This window comes from Hippoglossus stenolepis, chromosome 13 (assembly GCF_022539355.2).
Source record: "Hippoglossus stenolepis isolate QCI-W04-F060 chromosome 13, HSTE1.2, whole genome shotgun sequence".
Classification (NCBI taxonomy): Eukaryota; Metazoa; Chordata; class Actinopteri; order Pleuronectiformes; family Pleuronectidae; genus Hippoglossus; species Hippoglossus stenolepis.
The window spans coordinates 4,564,619-4,585,463 of NC_061495.1; the positions used below are offsets into that span (position 1 = coordinate 4,564,619).

At 43.8% G+C, this 20,845-nt stretch overlaps 3 protein-coding genes and 1 non-coding gene across 6 annotated transcripts in view; all 4 read right to left on the reverse strand.

Annotated features, from left to right (window-relative positions):
* Positions 1-8,815, reverse strand: part of spegb (striated muscle enriched protein kinase b) — a 33,076-nt gene extending 24,261 nt beyond the window's left edge. Inside the window, exon 1 of the mRNA XM_035174126.2 lies at positions 7,775-8,815. Coding sequence (XP_035030017.2) covers positions 7,775-8,192 — 418 coding nt within the window. The 5' untranslated portion in view covers positions 8,193-8,815. The remainder of the gene's footprint in view (positions 1-7,774) is intronic.
* Positions 8,816-10,335: 1,520 nt separating this feature from the next.
* On the reverse strand, positions 10,336-13,597 carry LOC118120051 (C-X-C chemokine receptor type 2-like). The gene is made up of 2 exons (XM_035174659.2): positions 13,459-13,597; positions 10,336-12,511 (listed from the first exon to the last, which is right to left on the reverse strand). Exons 1-2 carry the CDS (start codon positions 13,463-13,465, stop codon positions 11,436-11,438), a joined length of 1,083 nt encoding a protein of 360 aa, XP_035030550.1. The 5' UTR covers positions 13,466-13,597; the 3' UTR covers positions 10,336-11,435.
* nabp1a (nucleic acid binding protein 1a) lies at positions 13,467-20,134 on the reverse strand. 3 transcript variants are annotated; one of them, XM_035174662.2, is made up of 7 exons: positions 19,159-20,134; positions 18,845-18,983; positions 18,105-18,176; positions 17,699-17,783; positions 17,376-17,445; positions 16,076-16,291; positions 13,467-13,603 (listed from the first exon to the last, which is right to left on the reverse strand). In XM_035174662.2, exons 1-6 carry the CDS (start codon positions 19,250-19,252, stop codon positions 16,083-16,085), a joined length of 669 nt encoding a protein of 222 aa, XP_035030553.1. In that variant the 5' UTR covers positions 19,253-20,134; the 3' UTR covers positions 13,467-13,603; positions 16,076-16,082. The 3 variants fall into 3 exon arrangements, with proteins under 3 accessions (XP_035030553.1, XP_035030554.1, XP_035030552.1); XM_035174663.2 differs by lacking the exon at positions 13,467-13,603 and having other exon boundaries at positions 15,324-16,291; positions 17,394-17,445; XM_035174661.2 differs by lacking the exon at positions 13,467-13,603 and having other exon boundaries at positions 15,324-16,291.
* Positions 20,135-20,700: 566 nt separating this feature from the next.
* trnas-cga lies at positions 20,701-20,782 on the reverse strand. Its single transcript has one exon. It is a non-coding gene; the product is annotated as a tRNA-Ser (tRNA).
* Between the last annotated feature and the right edge of the window lie 63 nt (positions 20,783-20,845).

Sequence of the window (20,845 nt, forward strand, 5' to 3'; positions counted from 1 at the left end):
AGTAAAAGAAACTCGTCAGACTGTAAACAGTGTACGAGGAACGGAAGAGTCTTAGCCCGGATATCCGCTGTCTACACCGGACGCACCCAAACATCGGCCGCTGCCGCCAGAGGCTAATTCATCATCCGACTACTGACGGTCTTGGAGATCGCACGGAGCATCGCTGAACATATTTCACTGTATTGTCCAGGAAAGTATGTTTATACACCGCTCAGTCTGCACATGCTCACAAAACCAGCTTCCAAAGTGAGACAGACTTGATTTGAACACCACCTCAGTGTTGTCTTTCAATCCTCCTCTTGATCTGTTCAATTCTGTTAGTTCGCACGAGGGTTACGTAAAAATAATAACGTGAATAATTTAGCTGAATGCATTTGTTTTGTGCGTCCACAAAGCCCTCGCGTGAGCAGCATCAGTCCCGGTGTGTCAGGGTTTTAGTGCGACGCTGACCGCGTTGTGCGAGTGTTTGAAGTTGGGTCAAAGCAGCGTGGCAGAGCCTGAAGTCTGCTGGTTTCTAACCAGAGCTCTGATGCTGGTGTTCAACAATAACACTGGTCTCATCTCGTGTCAGGTTGGTTGGATGCACAGGCAGCTTCATCTCCCCTGCACCTGACACCTGAGTAGTACTGCTTATGAAACAAACAGTATAACAAATTAAATATTCAAGTCTTGTGCAGTCCACATACGATGGAAATCAGAAAATGCAAGAGCTGTAATTCACAAAGATAAGTTGAAATCGTACTTGCCTGATTTCTCTCTTAAGCTGTGGATTTTGTTTTCATGGCCACTGTTGGTATATCCTCGACAAATCTCTTTTGTCTTGGCTCATATTCAGCAGCAGGGTATTCCCCGGGACACACCGGGGGTTCCGAGCCATTACTACACGCCTAGATCGGGAGATTCTCCACAGAAGACACCATGCAAGCGTGGAGCATCGGACTCGCACGTAAAAAAAGATTCAACTTGTGTTACACTGTTAGGTCTGCTCACACGCAGGTGACGGCTCCTCAATCAAATGCAATAAAAAGGGAAAGAAGGCACTTTGCTCCGTTATGTAACAAGTTGCAGCTCAAGCAGCTCGTCTCAGAGAAGCCGTGTCTTCTGGAGAGCACGCACGCACAGATCCTCCATCCGCAGGTGGAAATGTCTTTTGAATGCACATCATCCACTCGGAGGGAGCCCCCCCATCACCTCCCACCCTCCATCCCTTGTCCACACAATAGCCGGCGACAGTGTAAGCATCTTCCCCTGCTGTGTTTCCACCCCACAGGCGGCAGCGCACACTGATAGGCAGGAGGGAAAAAAACACACCAGTGGGAGTGATCCAGGCTTTTTTCCCCAGAGATCAGTTTTCCACAGCACTGGGTGATATTTTTTTTCCCCCTCCCTTCCTCCCCCCCATGTGTCTGTGTCTTATTCTTTAGCTGGTGTAATGAGCCGATGCTGTGTTTGTCGGCAGAGCAGAAGGGGGGGGAGAATCACTGCAACAGCTACAGGGAGCTCCTCACTCCTCTGCAATGCTGGAGCTCCACTCGCTCTCCCACAGTAAATACTGTACGACTGGCTGCTCACACTGAACACACACACACACACACACACACACACAACCGCCCTGTTTCCAAGGGATGGCAAACATCTAATGGCTGCACACTCACCGCTGCACTCACAACACATCATGTGCAGCTGCCGTGTCAGTGTGCACGACAAATTCTGTCGCTGCCGATGCCTGATTCATCTTGTTTAATGATTCTCTAGTGGGCCTCCTCTGTAAATGTTATCGCACGCTATATTTTTTTGAAAGAGGGGAGATTTCCTGACCCTGAGGGAAAGAAAATGACATTTTACTGCTCACACATTTCATTCCACCGCCGAGCGTAAATCAGCAGAGGGAAATAGCTCCACTTACAAATGGCATTTCAGCTGCAGATCCCACTGTGCCCAGGACAAAATATTAGAGTGAGCATGCTGAGAGTTTCCTGACACACGAGAAAATGTATGTTTTTTTCTAATTAAAGCAGGCACTTGAAGGTACTTTAATAAAACCAAAATACTGTTGCTGTAAATCTACAGTAGTGTTTACTTTCAAAAGTGCGATAGCCTGTGTTCTTACTGTAACTGAACAGATATTAGTTTGCTCAATTGCTGTGTCACAGACTTTAGTGATATTCCCATCACAGCTGGTGACACACAACAAATGCTGAGGCTGCCATTACATTATTTTATGGTTACCTTCCCATTTAATCTAATATCAAAATGACTTACGGATACTGAAATGAAAAACACGACACCTTTACTGCAGTTTTTTAAGTTTTTATATTACCAATAGATATACTGTGAGGTGCTGTGACGATAAACCAGACCCTTTGAGATCCGTGGAGCGTTTTAGCCTCTTTCAGCTCACTGGTTTCAGTTTTACTGCCGCAGAAGTCCTTTACTCTGACGTGCCATAATAACCTCAGAGGACGGTAATGTGTTGTGTTGTCGACCCACAAAGAAGAACTGTTGGGGTAAGACAATTGGGGTCATTCTGTTGCTGGGTGATACCTTTTTTTATTTCAGTATTTAAGAAAGGAAAAAATAGATGCTTTGGAATATTTAGATTTCCCAACTAAAGTTAATTATAAATGAGTTAGATATTAAACAAGCACCACAACACTGTTCCAGCCAGTCAGCAACAGAGGGCTCTGAAGGGTCATAAGCAGTATATGCTAACGTTACGCTAATTCGCTTTCTCGGAGCGATTTTAAATAAAACATGTGGGATCATCTCAAACAAGATGATGTCGTCATCATTCCTCTGCCTTCTTCTATCGGGGGCCTCAGAGAACGTACAACTGTTTCAGAACGAAATTACTTGTAGCCTGTTAGCCGCTGGAAATGCTAACACCACTATCTGACAGGACAAAACAAGGAGAGGGCGAGGACCCACGCTTATCATCGGTGAACGGTCTCATTGGTACATCTTTGAAACTGCTACTGGGAGCTGCCTCCTAAAGCCATTTGCCAGTAGAAATGTAATGCTTGTCTACTAGAGGAGTTACGGTACAGGTGCTTTGAGGCCCTAAACAGGAAGAACTCGCCTGTATCGTAACAGCTCAGTGTTCAGAACACAAATCAAAAGGTCCAACACAAATCAAAAGTCGTTCTAATGTCTAACACACGTGGTGGAATCCTGACTCCACCGATGGGCTCCAGCAAAACAAATTCTGCAGACTGTGATGTGGACGATCAATATTCTCTTGTTTTTCTTTACTGTATATTACTGCTGTTTATAGAACCTGCAGAAGTGTGTTATTGGTTTGGAGCTGAAGATTATCGACATTAAAATAAAACCACACAGCATAATGTCGGGATCCAGGGTTGCTGACTTGGCACATTGCACGCTCTGCAGTTCGCTCAGAGGTGAGTTATGTCAGAGTCCAACTTCGAACACACGGTAAAGAGTTGATAAAGTAAAGTGCCTTTTTCCAGGGAGTTAAATTAAGCAGCATTATTACGTTTTAACACATGGGAACAAAACAACCATCACTGCTCTTCACTGTGTTTCATCAGCTCTTCCTCCCTTTATATCATGTGCTACAGATCACGAGCATGGAAACTAACCCTCTCCTACACAAAACAGCAAAAGTACCCCAACAGCTCTAATAAACTCGTTCATTTCCCTTCTGCTGTTCCTCTGTTTAAAAACACGAACTTGTTGTTGCACTCACTTCAGCAACATGGAGATGTGGGGGATTTCCACAGTGTAAGTGCAGCTCCACCTGTTCACTCGTGGCCCAAGAGGAAGACGGCACTCGCTGAACTCACACTGGAAAGGCGCCACGGTCACGCTCAGAGGGCGACGGCTAAAGTTCTCAACAACAAGGTCTCTGTGGAAAGTTTAAACGGACAATCTGTCTTTCTAAATAAAAATCCCCATCACTAAAGTATTGAGATGTAATTAACCACGAAGATAATCCTCACACTCTGCAGTTCCCCCTCAGCTCCGTGCAGCTCTTTAGCATCTGTCAGGTCTTTGTGCTGAATTTATGGCCTTTTGATAATAATGTCAATATTTGGTTCACAGCTTGTTGCTACTGCCCCCATGTGGCCAGGAATAATCTAACCATTTATTTCATATTTTATGAATCTGCATTGATGAAGGTGTCATTTAGAATGATGAACAGATGGAGGATTATGACCCCACTCTCACTCTCAGCTCTATAGAGCATTTTAATGTCCCTCTTTTGGTTTCATGGCTGCAGTGAAAAAGCTCTTTTATAACCATCTTTCACCTTTGACGCCATTTGGAGGTTTTTATAACATCGAATAACTAAATAAAACCAAATTTATTAGAAAAATAACACTTGAACAAACTTTAGTGTGATAAGGAAAAAATGTTATTCAACATGTACTTAGATTTTTTTTAGTTTGTGCCATGTCCCATCCTCTATCATGGAGGAGATGGGGGTTATGGCCTATACTGCAGCCAGCCACCAGGGGGCGAATCAGATGATTTGGCTTCACTTATGGGGAGCTGTCATGTTGTTCATCTTTATATGCAGTCTATATATATATACATACTTTATATATACACTATATATATATATATATATATGTCCAAAGAAAGCGGGAGTGAGGCCAACCAGATTTTAGAATTTAGGTTTCTTTTATATTCATTTCTACAACTATGTTCTACTCTACTATACTTCACTATCCTATAATTTATCATTTATTTTTACTGTATTTGTGGTTATTTTTTCATACATTTAATTGTCGTTTGACTTGATGCTTGTTTGGCTGACAGGCTCTTAAACATTGCAGTTAACAGGGGAACCTTCAAGAGGAAGTAAGAGACAAACTAAAGCACCAGAGATAAAATCTGACATTATAGACAACAGATGAATTGTGAAACTACACCAGAGGACACACGTCTTTATGCTCCGGGGTATTAGGTGAATGTTGTGGATTACAAATTGGCCCATTCCCTGATTAGTAGAGGGGAAAAAACAGTCATCCAGCGCCGGGCTAAAATTAGCAGTGATGTCTTCTTGTGTAACAGGAGAGACGTTGGCCTGCTAACATCAGAAAAATCTAAGGCCTGGCACATTCCTCTGTATAAATAACTGTGGAGAGTTGGTGGACGAGGGGGGGGTGGCGTAGAGAGACATTTTCAAAGAGGGAGAGAGGGAGGGAGGGAGAGAGATAGAGGGAGAGAGAGAGAGAGAAAGGGTTGCGGCGTTATCATTGAGTGATGGGACAGCTGTAGACTGCGCACATGGCACAGCGGCAGAGAGCTGAATCAAACTGAAGGTTAAAATGGAGAGTCAGAGGAACGCTGCTGCTCTGAGATCTCAGTTTCAAACCTTTGAGTGAAGATCTGAGTCGTGCTGAAGTAAGACTGGGACGGAGGTTCTGCCACAGTTTGAGATAGGCTGCATTTACATTATCAGCACCATTTTGATTTTAACACAAACACATCCAGGAGTTCGATCGACAGTAAATGCTTGTAATGCTCTGGTCGCTGAAAGTCTGATGATGGATCGACTGATTTAACTTGAAGCAGAACTCTATGAGCAATTGTTTACGTGTGAAACCGCAGTTTTGTGTCGTCTACAGTTATCGGTGTTGTTGCAAGTCGACAGTTTCTGAAGGATGTGGTGAGAAAGCACCTGAATGTCACACGGGCATTATATTATTAAAGTGTTGACACAGGGATAGAACCATGAGAACTTGAAGTGAAGCAAAAATCCCTCACTAATCACTACATAGTCCACTACACAGTGAGTTCGCCATCGTGTAGTGCTGTCTGAGTGTTTAGTGAGAGGACGAAAAATGGCGGAGAGACGAGAGGAGAGAGAACAGCACGTCTCAGCCCTAAGCCTTCTCTATCTTATGATTCTACAGTTTCTTATCAACAAAAAATATCTGAATTATCGTGAGGATAAACACAGACAAGTTTATATTTCATAAAACGATAAAATATGTAATAAGAGCAGAGCAGCACATCACAGCACAAAACGCAGCAAATAAGTTTGTTATTCAACAAGCTTTTTACCTAAAAGTATTAATACTAAATGTAAAATAAACATTCAAAATGTATTATGGGATTTTCCACCTGCTGACGTTGTTGTACATTATAATCCTGCGACAATTATGTAATTACCGGTGCAAAGAAAATGCGCCGAGTAGTGTCTGATAGATTTTCTTTTGCCAATGAGCTCATGAATCTCAAACCAGAAGTCGGGGGAAGATCTTTGGACACAGCCTTAGTCTATGTTTTATCTGAACTTTGTCCAAGTGTCCCACACATACACAGGGAAGCAGATATTCTTGCTGCCCACACTAACACGAGAAAAGAATCTGCATCATCACGTCGTCCAGTCTATTTTATTTCTCGTTTATTTTTGTCCCACGCTCGCACAAACCATCCTGCCGCAGCTTCAAACCGGCCGGCATTGTTATGTACCCGCCAACTTCTATTTGACGCAGCATCAGACAAGGCTTGGGCTTGCCAGAGCTTCACTTTGGTTAAAGCGATAGACCTGTGGTCGGCGCTGATGAGTCTTGACATCTCCGTGAATGCAAATGCCTGCCACGTACACTCAGCAGGAAATCGCTGGTCTAAATTGAAGTGTGGGTAAGTTTCCACTCTACACACTCGCACTGAGCACTGCAGAACAACAACAAAGTGCCAAGGCAGATATATGTGAAGGGTGTATTTGTGTAATGTCATCTTTCAGATTGCCCGGGGTGAACTGGTTTTAGATCAGATGCTGGAGACGACCAGGTTGTGGTGATCGGACCGTGGCCTTCTGAGTAGCCTTGGCGGGACGTTGAGGAATCTGACTGTCGAACCCTCTCTGAGCCTTGATTTGAGTCTGTCGAGTGCTGTTTGAACAATGATTCATTTCTTGTGACCCTGCATGCCTGGTGGGAATCTAATGGACTTCCTCGACAACTGCTGCCCTCCAACAGCGAATACAACATAACACAACATAACACACACATAACATTTAGATTTTAACAGACTTTCTCATCACCCACTGCAGGAATGGCATCCTGTTGTGAACAAGAATAATATCTATGAGAAAAGTAGAAGATACATTCTGTGTTGTGAACAAGAACCTTTGAGCTAAATGTTCTATCTAACCCTTTATTTTACTGCATATATGAAAATATATATCCTTGATTATTTGATTGTGTGTATTCTAGGCCCTGCATAATTCAGTTGTTTTATTTTATGTCCACTAGAAGCACCCTCACATGAATAAAAAGTAAGTAGATACGTTTTAAGTAATTTGAGTATTTAAGTTATGACTTGCTGCCACATTTTTCTAATGTAAATGAAAAGTGTTTTAACATCCAAATAGCGTCTACTGCAGATTCAATAGCTCATATCCTAACTGAGATACTGGATAGAATAGAATAGAACTTTTAATTGTCCACCAAAGTGGATCAGGATCGTAATTTTGTAGAAAATCCGACAGGGTTATGGGAGCCTTTGTTCTCGCGGGGATGAAAGGAAAAATTTGTCGGTCGCATTTGAGGGACATGCTAGTTGCTCCACTGTGACGTAGACAGTTTTTAAATGCAGCCTCTGAAGGATGTGGCCCCTGAGTGGAGACAGCTACAGTATGTGAGTATAATGTTAAATGTCTTTGAATTGATCCTTGTACTTTTTGATCTAGACCCCACAAGGAAAGCCGCAAAATCAATCTAGAAAGAAACTGTATCCTCTCTATTAGAGAACTAGTCCAAATGCTAATAACCCTAAACGTAAGAAGTGATGTTACCTTCTCCCAGATCCAACACAGCAAGTACAGCGCTGCTCCGAATCTCTCCCAGGTGATTGTTGGCAATGCAGGTGTAGAGGCCGGCATCGCTTGGCTTGCAATCCCTAATCCAGAGGCCTCCGTACTCCTGGTTCTCCATGTTGAGGAGGTCTTCGTTGTGGTACCAGTACAGGGAGGGCTGGGGGTCGCCCGCCACTGTCACCTTTAGACGGATGTCACAGCCCGTCCCCACGGCTGCGTTCCTCATTTTGCGCACAAAAGCAGGTGGAGTCGGGACGGGGTGACCAGGTCCCCGGGGCTCTGCGACCACTTTCTCCGGGCTGGCTTTGGACCGTTTTGGGGGGATGATGGGGCTTGGGGGCGCCGCCGCCTCATCCGCCCCCTTTTTCAGGGTCATTTGCACCTCTGCTTTCCTCATGGTTGAATTGATTCAGCAGACCAATGGATTCTGTAACTGTCTTTTGCTAGATCGTATGAATATAACACTGACAGGGCCCTCTTGTAATATTCCAAACCAAAGGTCAGTCAGGGCCTCAGTGCCTATGAGTGAATGCTCTTCACATATACATTACAGTAAGCATAGTTCTCACATTTAAAAATATATAAGATTAGCAACATTTCTTTTTCTAGAAAAACCTAAACAGAATCTTTTAGAAGCACATCTTCTCAAACTGCTGATCTCTGACCTCGGCTGTTGTCGAAAGAAGAAAAAGAAACTGTTGATCGCCAGCTGATTAGGTTGATAGAGAAAGCTGCCACTCTCCTGCCCAGAGGTATTTTTAGGGCAAGACCTACTAGATCATGTTGCCTTAACAGCTCCCTGGACTTGTCTCTTGGAAGTGACAGCCCAGCGTTTTCCTTTCGCTAATGTTCTCTGACTGGTCAGCCTCCTCGAACCTTCTCCCAGTGGTTGTGCTGCTTCTCTGCAGAACGACGTAAGTGAGTTTATTCCCAGCGGCCTTCAGATTTGTTGGCTTCCGATTGACTGCAAGCATCAGGTCCTGTCCGGCAAGTTGCACAGTAACCCCCCCCCCTCCTCCTCGTCCCAGGAGCTAAGCCTCCCCACTCATGATCTCCCCCCCCTACCTCTGCCAGGGAAATGACAGTCACAGCCCAGCGAGTCCTTACAATGACAGCTGCGTGGCGATCTGTCTGCCCACTCACTGCAAGGCTCCCGCCCCCTTGTCATTTTTAGCCAACCTGAGGTCAGTAGACCATGTGAAATGAGAGGGGGCAGGTGGGTGGGTGGGTCGGGGTTTGCTATGGGACAGACAGTAGTTGGCCTCTCAATTGTGTTGAGGTGGTCATGTTCTCGTAAAATGTCACGACCGAAAATGTTGTCACTGGAAACTGTGGCCTCATTGAAATATTTGAAGTTGAGGTGGTAAATTGATAGGATGGATTTCCAGGATCTCTTCAGTGGAATACGTTGTGTGACGTCCGGCCTCCGCCTGCTGCCCCACCGCTCACCTGAAGGCTCCGGAGATTTCTAGGTTGTTGTGAACGTGTCTGAGCAGAGAATACAGAGAGATATAAATACACACACTCGAACATTAGCATGTTGCTACATACACCCAGTTGGCACTTTTGTGGGTACAAAGAACTAAGGCTTTGTCTCCATAATTCTTTTTAAATCTCGGTCTACACAACCTTTTTTTACCTCTACGTCTACAGATGAGAACATAAAAGTGACTACAAACACACAGGGCCAGTAGGTGGCGATATACCCTACATCATCGTTCTTGCTCCTTTGCTGGTAGTGACTTAAAAAACCAGAAAAACTGTAGTTCATCATTTCTTTACTTATAAATTGAACAATTGAACCTTGTTAATGTAGTTATGCCAAATTTAGCTGCAAACTTGTAATTAGACCGAGCAGAGAAACTAGTATACAGCCACTATTTATATAAAGCAACAGGGGGCATGTGCAAAATCATCGTTTTCCAAATGCTCCGCGTTACATGTACACATGAATACACAGAAAGAGGAGTTTTTGGAAAGTCTGCACTTTAGAAAGTGGTTGTTAAAATCTCTGTGGTTCGTTAGTGTGGCCAGAGCATAAGACTAGAGCCCTGTTCAAACCTGGTATTAACACACGAGCAGCTCTAAGTGTGAACGCATCCATGACACTTTGAAACTAGATGACTCAGACATTCTCTCAGAGGTGTGACCCTGCTTCGTGTAGGTTTATCACGCTGATCATTCTGTAGGATGTGGGTTATGCTGCTGATGAGCTGTACTCCATTATGTGGACAGCACTTCTATTATTATATCAATCCCATTTATATCAGAGGTCAGGCTAAATAACACAGACACCTGTCAGCAGTGGTAACATTAGTAGCTGTAGTATTAGCGGAATATACATTATGCTCTATTAATTACAAGTATAAACGTAAACATGTCTATACTGGTATTTAATGTCAAATTTTTTTTTTCAACTGAAAAAATATAGTTCCTACTATACAGAGTAAGTGGGAAGCTATTCCTATCTATCTATCCATCTATCTATCTAAATCCAGGGGCGACCTAAGAAATATAAGATGTTAATAATACACAGAGAGCACTGTTCATAATTGTATGAAACTTTATTGATAAACACGTGTGAATAACAACCCGCTGTATTCGGCTTATACAAAAAACTCAAACAGTCCTATAAAAATCAATAGCTGACTATAAAAACGTATATGAGGCAATACAGTACTGTACAAGATAGTTTAATGCCTCTGCTGAGCTATAGCATCACAATGGAGAAGCACGGCCACTTGAAGGGAGAAGAACTGAAATTTCGAGAACAAAGTCGTAACATTACGAGATTTTTACGAGACTAAAGTCGTACTTTCATGCTATTTGTAAATATCATCAGATCCGTTTGTCGCCTGCGATAAAATGAAGAATGTGGAGCGTTTCACCAATAACAAAAATACATATTACTTAATACATATTTTGTCACATGAGCATCACATTGTCACGAGTGTAAGGAAGGAATGTGCAAGAGTCTATTCTGAAGAAAGAACCACACAGATATTGTCACTTTTGTGAAGGAGGAAATGTTTGGTAGTGGTCGACTGAAATCAGCGATTTAGGATCCAGAAGGCAGAAGTAATGGAACTCCTGCGAGCTCATTAAAACTTTATTCTAATAATATTACAACTTTTGCCCTCTTTCAGATTTTGAGAATAAAGTCGTAATATCACAAACTATTTTCTTAAAATGCTTTTTCAAAGGATGGTCACATTGGTTTGTAAATTTGAATCACAGCAAATGATCTTGATAATTCACGCACACGCTGCACTAATCATCGTCGAACACTGAGCTGTGACTTCTGAACTTCTTTCTTCTGCTGCTTCTCTACAAGTGTTGTGACATGTAGGTATCATCATGTTGAAATGTAAACGTGTCAAACATGTTTACCACCATTTCCTCAGTGCAAGGCTTGACTGATGGGAATGAAATGGTTGACCACAAAAAAAATGTTGCGGCTTAACCTGGTTAAATAACACAGGAAAAAATGGATCATAGTATGAAAAGGTATTTAGACATTTCATGAAACGCTCAAGGTACTTTGGTGAGGGTAATAATATTGCAGATAATAATGAAAACCGGCCCTTTCTTGTCCAAAACGTGAATCCCTGCAGTAAATGGTCTGAATGGTTGAAAGTTGTCACATGACCGTGGATGTGATTTCTGACGACATTGACGACCTGCTGGCCCTCGACACTGATGCTCTCTCCAGGACGCCAACCTGCCTCATCAACTGCAGCAGGTTCCTCCTGAACTTCTCTCCCACAAAGGCGTACAGCAACGGGTTGACGCAGCTGTGAAGCAGGCCGAGACTCTGGGTGGCAAACATGGCCTGATCCACCGCCATCCTCGCTGGGCACCGGTAGGGCACTACCTTTGTCCGGAAAAACGTATCTGCCATCACTGCAAGGTGGTACGGCGTCCAGCAAAGCAGAAAGGCGAACACCACGACCACAATCATTCTCATGGCTCGCTGCCGCTGAAAGCCCCCGCGGACGTGAAGGAGGCGCCGGATGGTGACTCCATAGCAGGGCAGCATGATGGCCAGGGGGATGACAAAACCCAGAGAATGGCGGAGCATCCTGGTGGCCAGCCGCCACTCGTCGGCGCTGCCTGTTTCGTAGTGTTCAGTGCACGCCATCCGACTGGAGTTTCGAGAAGAGATTGAAGAACTGAAGAGGCCCGGCAAAGACAAACACGCTCCGACAGCCCAGACGGCACCACAAACTCCCCAGCTGACCAACTGTCGGTTCGCCCTGCGAGCATCCATGGCGCGCACAATCACCATGTAACGGTCAATGCTGATGCACGTCAGGAAGAGGATGCTGGAGTAGAAGCTCAGCTCTTGGAGGATGGTGATGATTTTGCACATGGCGTCTCCGAACACCCAGCCCCACATGACGGAGACGGCCCAGAATGGGAGAGTGATGGCGAGCAGGAGGTCGGCGACTGCCAGGTGGAGGAGGTAGAGGTCAGAGGGCGGCAGCGTCTGCCTGCTGAGGCCAATCACCAGCCCCACGACCAGGTTTCCAGGGATGGCCAGCAGGAAGACGAGGATGTAGAATGTACCAACTCCAGCCATGACTGCATCTGAGGGGGAGAAGGGGCTGCAGGGCTGCGTATCCTGGTCTATGAAGAACTCAGAGTCATTGTAGGTGAAGTTGAGTTCGTCATAAGCGGAGCCAAAGTCAATGAAAAAAGAAGATGTGTTTGGATCTGAGGAGAAAAACCAAGATTGAATGTTAGACATACATGAAATGATCGTTACCCTGCTACATAAACCTTAATTTATCTATCTGTCTGTGGAAAGCATATCTTATTGACTTCACAAGTGGCATGTGTGTTATTAGTGGCCCAGGGAAGTGTTGGTGGCCCAGGGGGGGGGGGGGTGAGTGTGCTTTCAGTCTCTCGACAGTTGAACATGTCTTCTTCTATGTCCTCAGATGATTTGATGATTTTGACACTCACAGGAATCTGCAGGTGCTGATCTACATCACAGCAACAACATTCATACAATCACTTCCTCTTTAGCCAGTTCTCCTCAATGTAAAAGCACAACGTCAGTCCTGTTGCTGCAGTGCTTCATATCCTGGCTGGTCAACGTTCCTCAATGAAATAGCAATGTAGATAAACCAGGTAGGATGAACACAGAGTTTTCTAACTTCCCTCTGCACCATAGACGTCTGCACACAACGTCCAGCTCACGAACAATAAAAGGTGACAGTATATTGTAAAAGTGTTTGAGGAGGACTCACTAATGACGAGGAATAATTCTGAAGTAGCTCTGGAGCATTAACACAGGACAAGAGAACAGTCATATTTACAACGGGCACATCACGAGTACATCAAATGGTCATAAACCTGTTATACAAACCATTAATAAAAAATACTCACTTCACAATGTATAACCAATCATATTTTCTACATTAGAAAAAAATGATTTTACATTACTGTTTTATAACAACCCTCTTTTACTCTTTTCAAAACTAAAATGCATCAAAAAAGAATATTCACACAATATTTCAGTGAGGATGTTGAACAGTAAAAATCCCTTTTTCCCAGTTGCTTGCAATATAAACCAGTGAGGCATTAAGAATTGATCAAACTGTATTAAATTCTTATCAATTCTTATAAGTTATTATTGTAAGGATGAAAACACTCACCAGCCATCGCTGTGTCTTCTTTACTGGAGGAAGCGACTTGTGTCACAAGGAGACAGGAAACAAACCCTTGTGTTTCTCTACACTCCTCCCATCACACTGACCGGGGCTCATCTCCTGCCCGACTCACATGCTCATTTTGATTTTGCTGAAAATTTCAAAAAGAGAAAAAAAGACATGATTAATATTTAAAAAATGATTAAAGATCTTTAAAATATAGCTGGAATCTCCACATGTCATATTTCTGTAGATGCTTTGTTCTTTTAACAGTTATTTGTGTCAGATAAAGGTTTTTCAAATTGTTAACATTGATTGCATTTGCCACACAGTATATTCAGCACTTGTATTGGGCTGCAGCCATGTTGCTTATTTTTGCCTAGTGCACATTTTTATATTTATACTTCTTTATTCATCTCTGTCCTTACTCATACTTAATCTTAACCGTTTCTATTTGTTTTTTATTCACTTTCCACTTGTATCGCGGCCTTGTCATCTGTGCCGACTATTGTCAATCACACCTTGTTTGGTTATTCATGAAACACTGCTTCGCCTATAAATAAATCTCGAGCCACAACATCGTCTGAATCATCAGTCATGAGATGAGCTGTCACACCGCACGTAAAATCGAAAGAAAAACCAAATCGTTCATGGATTTTAAAATAGACAGTGGACTAATAATTCACAGATATTCAAGAGATGCAGTGAAGGATATAATAGAAATGTTAACATTCGTGTGATGCTTGTTGTAGTTCACTTTAGATTTACAGAGAAAACTACCACGTACAAAATCCTTCCACAGATTTTTTGAAATATTAGATCCGTCAACATGTTGTGGATCTAAAACACCGCAAACCACATGATTTGACACATTTCATTGGCCAACGCTTCCATGAGAGGAAGTTCCCAGCTCATGACACCCGACTGTTTTGACACATGAGCGATGAGCATCACATTTCCTGCCACAACTCTCCTGTGTTTCAATTCCCACTTCAGTCACAAGTCACTGCAGGTTCTTAATCATGAGGGGCAGCGGAGGCCCACAAACATGTTTTGAACATATGGTTCTGAGGCGTGTGGGATTAGGGAGAAAATTAACGAGTGGGCTGAACACCACATCTGAACATGGTTTATAGGAGATTGAGATGAAAAAAAAAAGAAAATTAAGCCATAGCCCTAATTCAGCTTCACACTTAAGAGTACAACAGAAAGGTCTGTGTCCTTTCTACCCTTCCCTGAAATCTGCCTTATACTTATATGCATTTGTTCCCTCTCACGCCCACAGAACAGTGTTGTTTTACTCGGAACACACTGAGGACACACTGAAGAGGAAGAACGAGCAAGTGCATTAAATGTGAAATGGGGCAACATGATCACCCTCGGGCCAAGCTGTTTAGGTGATTGGTGCAACAGGATGTGGGGAAACCGGGTTCTGTTGAATGCAATGCTTCAAAATGGAAACCTTATTGCAGAGGCTTTCAGTTTGTGAAAGCATAGGAGTCTTCATCCTACTGTGAGAAAGGAAGTCATAAAAAGAAAAATGGTTCCATCTCATTTTGGAGCACCTTCCGTAACAAATGAAGTTTATTTCTCCAACCACTAGATGGTGCTGTAGTATTGCATCACTCGAAGTTGGATGAGAAGCCACTTTTACATGTGCAAGTGAACTGGAGTGCTTATTCAACCCTTATAGAAGGTTCATGTGTCAGGGGCTTGACTGTGCTACTGTTGATACTTGTGGCAAAACTGCAAATTACAATACAAGTCAGCTTAAAAACATGTAGTATTATGACCAACATGACACTTTGGTATTGGCATTCTAAATAAATAAAAGTGTGGTATTGTCAAAACAGACTACAGAAAAGCAAATGTGGCAGCAAAATTACTGTAAAATTTATTTCGGTGAACTATTTTGCCAGTCTCTTAAGTGGTCCCACCTCGAAGAGTACAACTGATGGCAAACAAGGAAAACATGTCTTAAGGATGAAAAACAAAAAGAAATCAGTTTAAAAGTTCAAAACTAACACCTGTCCTTTCCACAGTCACTTGGGATGCAGTTTGGCTAAGAGAGGGGAAGACCCTTGTTCATTCAGTCCGAGAACTCACTCACTAACTTTAAGGCCTTTTCCCACTAAAAATACAGAAAAAAAAAAAGCAGAAACGGATTTCCTGAATTAAATGACAGCCAAGTTTGTCCCCGACATAAATTAAGAGAAGAAAGTGCATCGAGTGTTCAAGTAGGGTGTGTCGTTCGAAGAAGGAAGGGTTATAGGACAGCGTGTGTGGTTTTTTGGGGGGGAGGGGGGTAACACTGGAACAGAACTGGCAATTTGCAGTGATTTAAGACGACAAGGGTGCAGACTGAGACGGCCGACCGCAACCCAACAGTTCCTGCTCGTGCATCGAGTGGTGGATCACAAATCACACTGTGCTGCTTGCTGAGAGAACCACTTGCACGACGCATGACAGACGACACATTTGACTTTGTTGGCCTGTTGGAACAATAATGCAAATAGTCCCCAATTTAACTGGTTATTTCTGAAAGTCAATCTAGGCTGTGATCGGGAAGGCTCAGAGAGTTATAATGAGGGCAACATCATACGCCCACTCGAATCAGCCACACCTCAATCTCATCTTTTGGCACGGCGTGGGTCCCTGCCGTTGCTAATGGTAACTGAGGACTTTGGGGCTGTTGGGGGTCCAGAAACCGACGAGGGTGGTGCTCCGTTGCCGGGTGACCGACCGTTGGGTCGCCCGGAATTTCCATACGTGGGGTCACGGGGTGCACCGGATGGTGGGTTGTTGTTGGTGGGGGTATACGGTGTCATGGCACCATTACCTGTGGGTTCAGACACATGAGTAAGTACTTACACATGAAGAGGCATCTTTAAAAAAAAAAAAAGGTATCTAAGCTGCTTCAGTTTCCTGGTATCGTGTAATACTGTTGCACACTGTTATGGCTTACAGGGACACAACTTTTAAAAATTTGAAAATGTTTGTGTGTTATAAGCAACACTTTTTACTATGGCAAGGCTATAAAAATGCTTATTGTGGCACCTGTCCTCTTCAGATTAAAATGTTTTACGCATGTACACTGGGGATGTCACGAGAACCGACACTTCCGTACCAAGTCGATGCCAAAATTCTCAAAATGTCACGGTACTCATACCGGAGGGACTGAATAATACCGACCCGCCGCTGCAGGATGGTTGCCACCGCTGCTTCGGGGTCGGGGCGGGGCGCACATTGCATGTCCGGTGTCCTTGTACTGTGCCGCATTACCATGCCGCAGGACCTCCCTCACCACCGGCCCTGGTAAGAGGCTCTTGGGACCCGTGCAGTGCTTAGGGTTGACTTTGTTTTTGTTTGGTTCGCCCTGGAGTTTATGAGACACGTATTTTAAAAACATTGAAAATAACCAGTAGCCAGGACATCAGGGTTAAAGTGACCGGAACTATCCAGATTCATCGATTAATAACTAAATGTGTGAATAGTGACAGAGAGGAACAGACTTGCTCGTGTATAGGTGCGTTTGTACATTGCATGCCGTTCTGTTTCATAACGTTAATAGTAATTTTTAAAAAAAGTGTTTATTACTTGAAGGCTACATAGCCACTGTTTTTTTTTTGTATGTTCACATATCTATAAAAAGGAGTGCACATGAAAGTAAATGGGATTTATTATTTAGTTTTTTTGTCGTGGTATTGAATTGGGTATCGAGAATCATGGAAAGTTCTTGGCAGCGGTATTAACTACTAACTTTCCGGTATCGTGACATCCCTCATGTACACACAAAAGCTGCGAATACTTTACATACATCTTTTGCAGAGCTGAAATCTAGACTCTAAAGTCAGAACAAAAGGACTCTGCCGTTTCCTGATGCGGTGCAGTGGTTATTTGCATAAAAGGACAGACGTACTGACCTGGTTGGGCCGCTGTACCTGAATTTTGATTGGGCGGAGAGTTCCCCCTTTGGTTCTGGTCAGGTTTACCCTGTTACAATGGTGGAAGAGAGTTTAGTTTATTACACCTTCTAAGCACTGGGGTCAGACTGCACAGAGGACAAAACACAGAACAGGCCAAGCCATGAAAAGTTTTAATATAAGCCATCAGAAAGCTATCAGGATATGGTGAGGAGACACAGCCAGTAGAGGGAGGGATCGTAGTGGAACTAATTGCTTTCTGTGGATACTCTGATGAAAGTGTTTGGCGATGTGACGCAAGTTGTGGGTGCAAATCTACTCACAGACTTGTTCTGCTGGTTTGTTTGGGATTGCAGGTCTGGGTTTGGTTCACTGAAGTTGGGCACTTCTGAATACACCATACAGAACCTGGGGAGACAAAAACAACACCATTCCAAAGATTAATCAGGATCTTTGTGTGGTATTCAAGTTTGTAGAGGGCTTAAATAAGTTGAATAAACAGATAATACATTTAAAGACTAAGGATTTGAACACTTACAGAAAAGGAAAACAACAAGACTAATTTTCTGCAAGAGGCTGCTGAGTGTGGCTCAAAGCCAGAGGCACTAGTTCTCTTATAAAACCAGACTGTTTCTGTAAAAACTCAATTAGAGTCTTGTATAATCCTCGATCAGGAGATGTGTGACAACCAGAATTTGAACCGTAAGAAAAAGTGTGCGAGCTACTCACTCTCCAATCTTCTGCAGATCTCCTCCTCTTCCAGTGTATAAAGTTAGGCATCCTTTCCATATGGATGCATAGCTGAGACAGAAATCAAACGTTAAAACTCATGCAATCAAAAGGTCACTAATCCTACATTTTAAAAACCAAGGGGCTCAGATGTATAACGACCTCTCCAGTGCTACACGTCTACAGTGTGTGTGTGCATTGATCTGTCAGTCAATACTAGTAAGTAAAGCAAACAGTTATAAAAACACCATAGAAATGTTATAACATTAAAGAGATTGGAGTCCAGTAAAGAACATAGACACACGCTCACTTGAACGCCTTTTTCAACAGATACGTCTTTAACAGGTTGTTGAGTGTTTCCACAGAATCAGCAAAACTCGAAGCCGTAAGTGGGTAACTCCACAACTTGTTGTTCTGTTGTCTCAAGTTCAAAGATTTAAACAGAAAAACAAGTTGTGGAATTACCCACTTACGTCTATAACAGGTTGTTGAGTGTTTCCCCAGAATCAGCAAAACTTGAAAACGTAAGTGGGTAATTCCACAACTTGTTGTTCTGTTGTCTCAAGTTCAAAGATTTAAAACAGAAAAGATCTTAATCTGTCAGATCTGACGAGTAGATCTGTTAATGAAGGGGCTTGATGAGTGCAGCTAAGAGTGACTTCTCTAAAGTGACAGGGAGCCAGTGGAGGGAACCGGTGTGAACTCAAACTGGAGGTAGTAAGCGCAGGAAACACGTGTACCCTCTGGTGAGCTTGATGATGTCTCCAGCCTGGATGAGGCTGCCCAGCTCGTCCCACACGGAGATCGCGATGCTCCCGCTCTTGTCCGCCACCTTGCAGGAGCGCACCTCGTGGCCATCTTTCGTCTTGGTGACTCGTCCTGGATGGAGAAACCAGAACAAGTTGCATGACACCGGACACAAGCTGCTGGGATCCTCTCCAACACATGTTGAAGTGTGTGTTCACGTGTAAATGGAAACCAGTGCCTCCCCCCCCCACCCCCTTTAAGAAACACACACACACACACGAGTTGATAAGTGTGCAGAACCACTCACCTATTTCCAAAACGATGAAGACGATGTTCAGGTTCTTCGACCCGGGCTTTACATCCTTCAACAGAAACACGGCCTCGGTCGTGGCGGCTGCCATTGTGAGTCCGGATGAGGAGTAACCGCCGTGAGTTCCCGTCTTGTCACTTGAGCAGCAGCAGCGAGAAGCTGGCTGTCGTCACTGTGTCAATGGGGGGGGAAGCTGCTAAGTTAGCTTTTAGCTCCGCTAGCGCATGAGCCCGTTAGCCGAATGCTAACCCAACTCCTGGGGACTGTGGACGCTGGTGTCAACTGTCAATAAACACGCGGGTCAGCTTCTTAAAACCGAGCCAGAGGCGATTAAAAGCGCGACAGCGGGAGAAAGATGAACTATCCCACCCGGGTTAACCGCTGGCTAGCTCGCTACCTACTTTTTCTTTCAGGAGACTCCCTGTGCATCTTCCCTTCCGCGATTATCGCCATAATGGGCCGCTTCTTCCTCCACACCGGGGGGGATACCGTACTAATAACAGCTAGAACAGCACCCCGCGAGTTAGATTAGATCGGAGAAATAACCCGAGTTTGATCAAAGACTTTTGACAGGCTGTCAAATGGCGAGTCAGGGCTTTGATGTTCCTGTTCCAACAAAGCCCGATCTGTTGCCCCACAGCTGGAGCTGGTGAACTATCTGGAGAGAGCAGCTCGTGCAGCACTCGATCATTCACACGTTCACCAGTAATATTGTTTTAGTTTAAAACGCCCCAATCCGACGCGTTTCCTTTGTGTTAGCTTTGCTAGCGCCCGTGTGGCTTAAATGCTTTGTTTACACGACCCAGTGAGTCCACGTCGCGCTGTGGCGTCTGCAGCGAGGTCCCGTTAGTGTCAGACTTCCTGGTTGTTTATGGCTAAACCACACTAAAGCTCGAAAAACGCCATTTAAAAGTGACACACGCGCTGGACCTGATTTAACAATGCCCCCAAAATCTACGTCATTGAGCGCGGCCGGTCGCTTTTATATGACTCGGCCGGTTCCATTATCGTCCTCAGAGAAGGGGGGGGGGGCGGAGGACACATGTAGAAGATTCTATTCGCCTGTTTTCTAAACAATAGAATCACAAACCAACAATTACCAGGCGTCTGTTTCACTATTAATACAATGTGCGTGTGAGCAGAGTTAACGCTGCGCTTTTTTTTTTTTTTTATAGAGAAAAGAAATAAAAGGTGCTGGTTTCTACTGGTTTCGACCGAGTGGCTTCTTAACAACGCGAGAATTCAGAGAACGTGAGATTTAAGTATCGACGATGAAACTATGCGCAGCGTCGCATTATTATTATGATTATTACTCGTTAATTGATTTATTGATTATGTGATCGTGTCTCGTTGTTACTTTGCGTATGACGTATTTATTGTACGTGGTCAGACATCTTGCGTTTCAGCAATAAACCGTTTAGGTGTGAAACAGATCGCAACGTTACGTAGTTTTAACGTAAAATGTACTTGTTTCGGTTTCCGGTGTTTGTATTTTTATTCTGAAGTGAACGGAAACGGAAAAAAACAACAAAAGCGAATCGTCACGAACAGGATTCGAACCTGTGCGGGGAAACCCCATTGGATTTCGAGTCCAACGCCTTAACCTCTCGGCCACCGTGACAAGTGTCTACATATGCAGACTTGAGCCCCTTTTAAACCTCTCAGAACAACACAATAATCGTAC

Excerpts from the sequence above, each read along its gene's own strand:
- nabp1a (XM_035174662.2), bottom strand. The coding sequence starts at position 19,252 with ATGGCAGCCGCCACGACCGAGGCCGTGTTTCTGTTGAAGGATGTAAAG. Across the intron at positions 18,177-18,844 it reads ATCATCAAGCTCACCAGAGG|CTATGCATCCATATGGAAAG; the intron begins GTACACGTGTTT and ends TTTCTGTCTCAG. Across the intron at positions 17,446-17,698 it reads CAAACCAGCAGAACAAGTCT|GGTAAACCTGACCAGAACCA; the intron begins GTGAGTAGATTT and ends CCATTGTAACAG.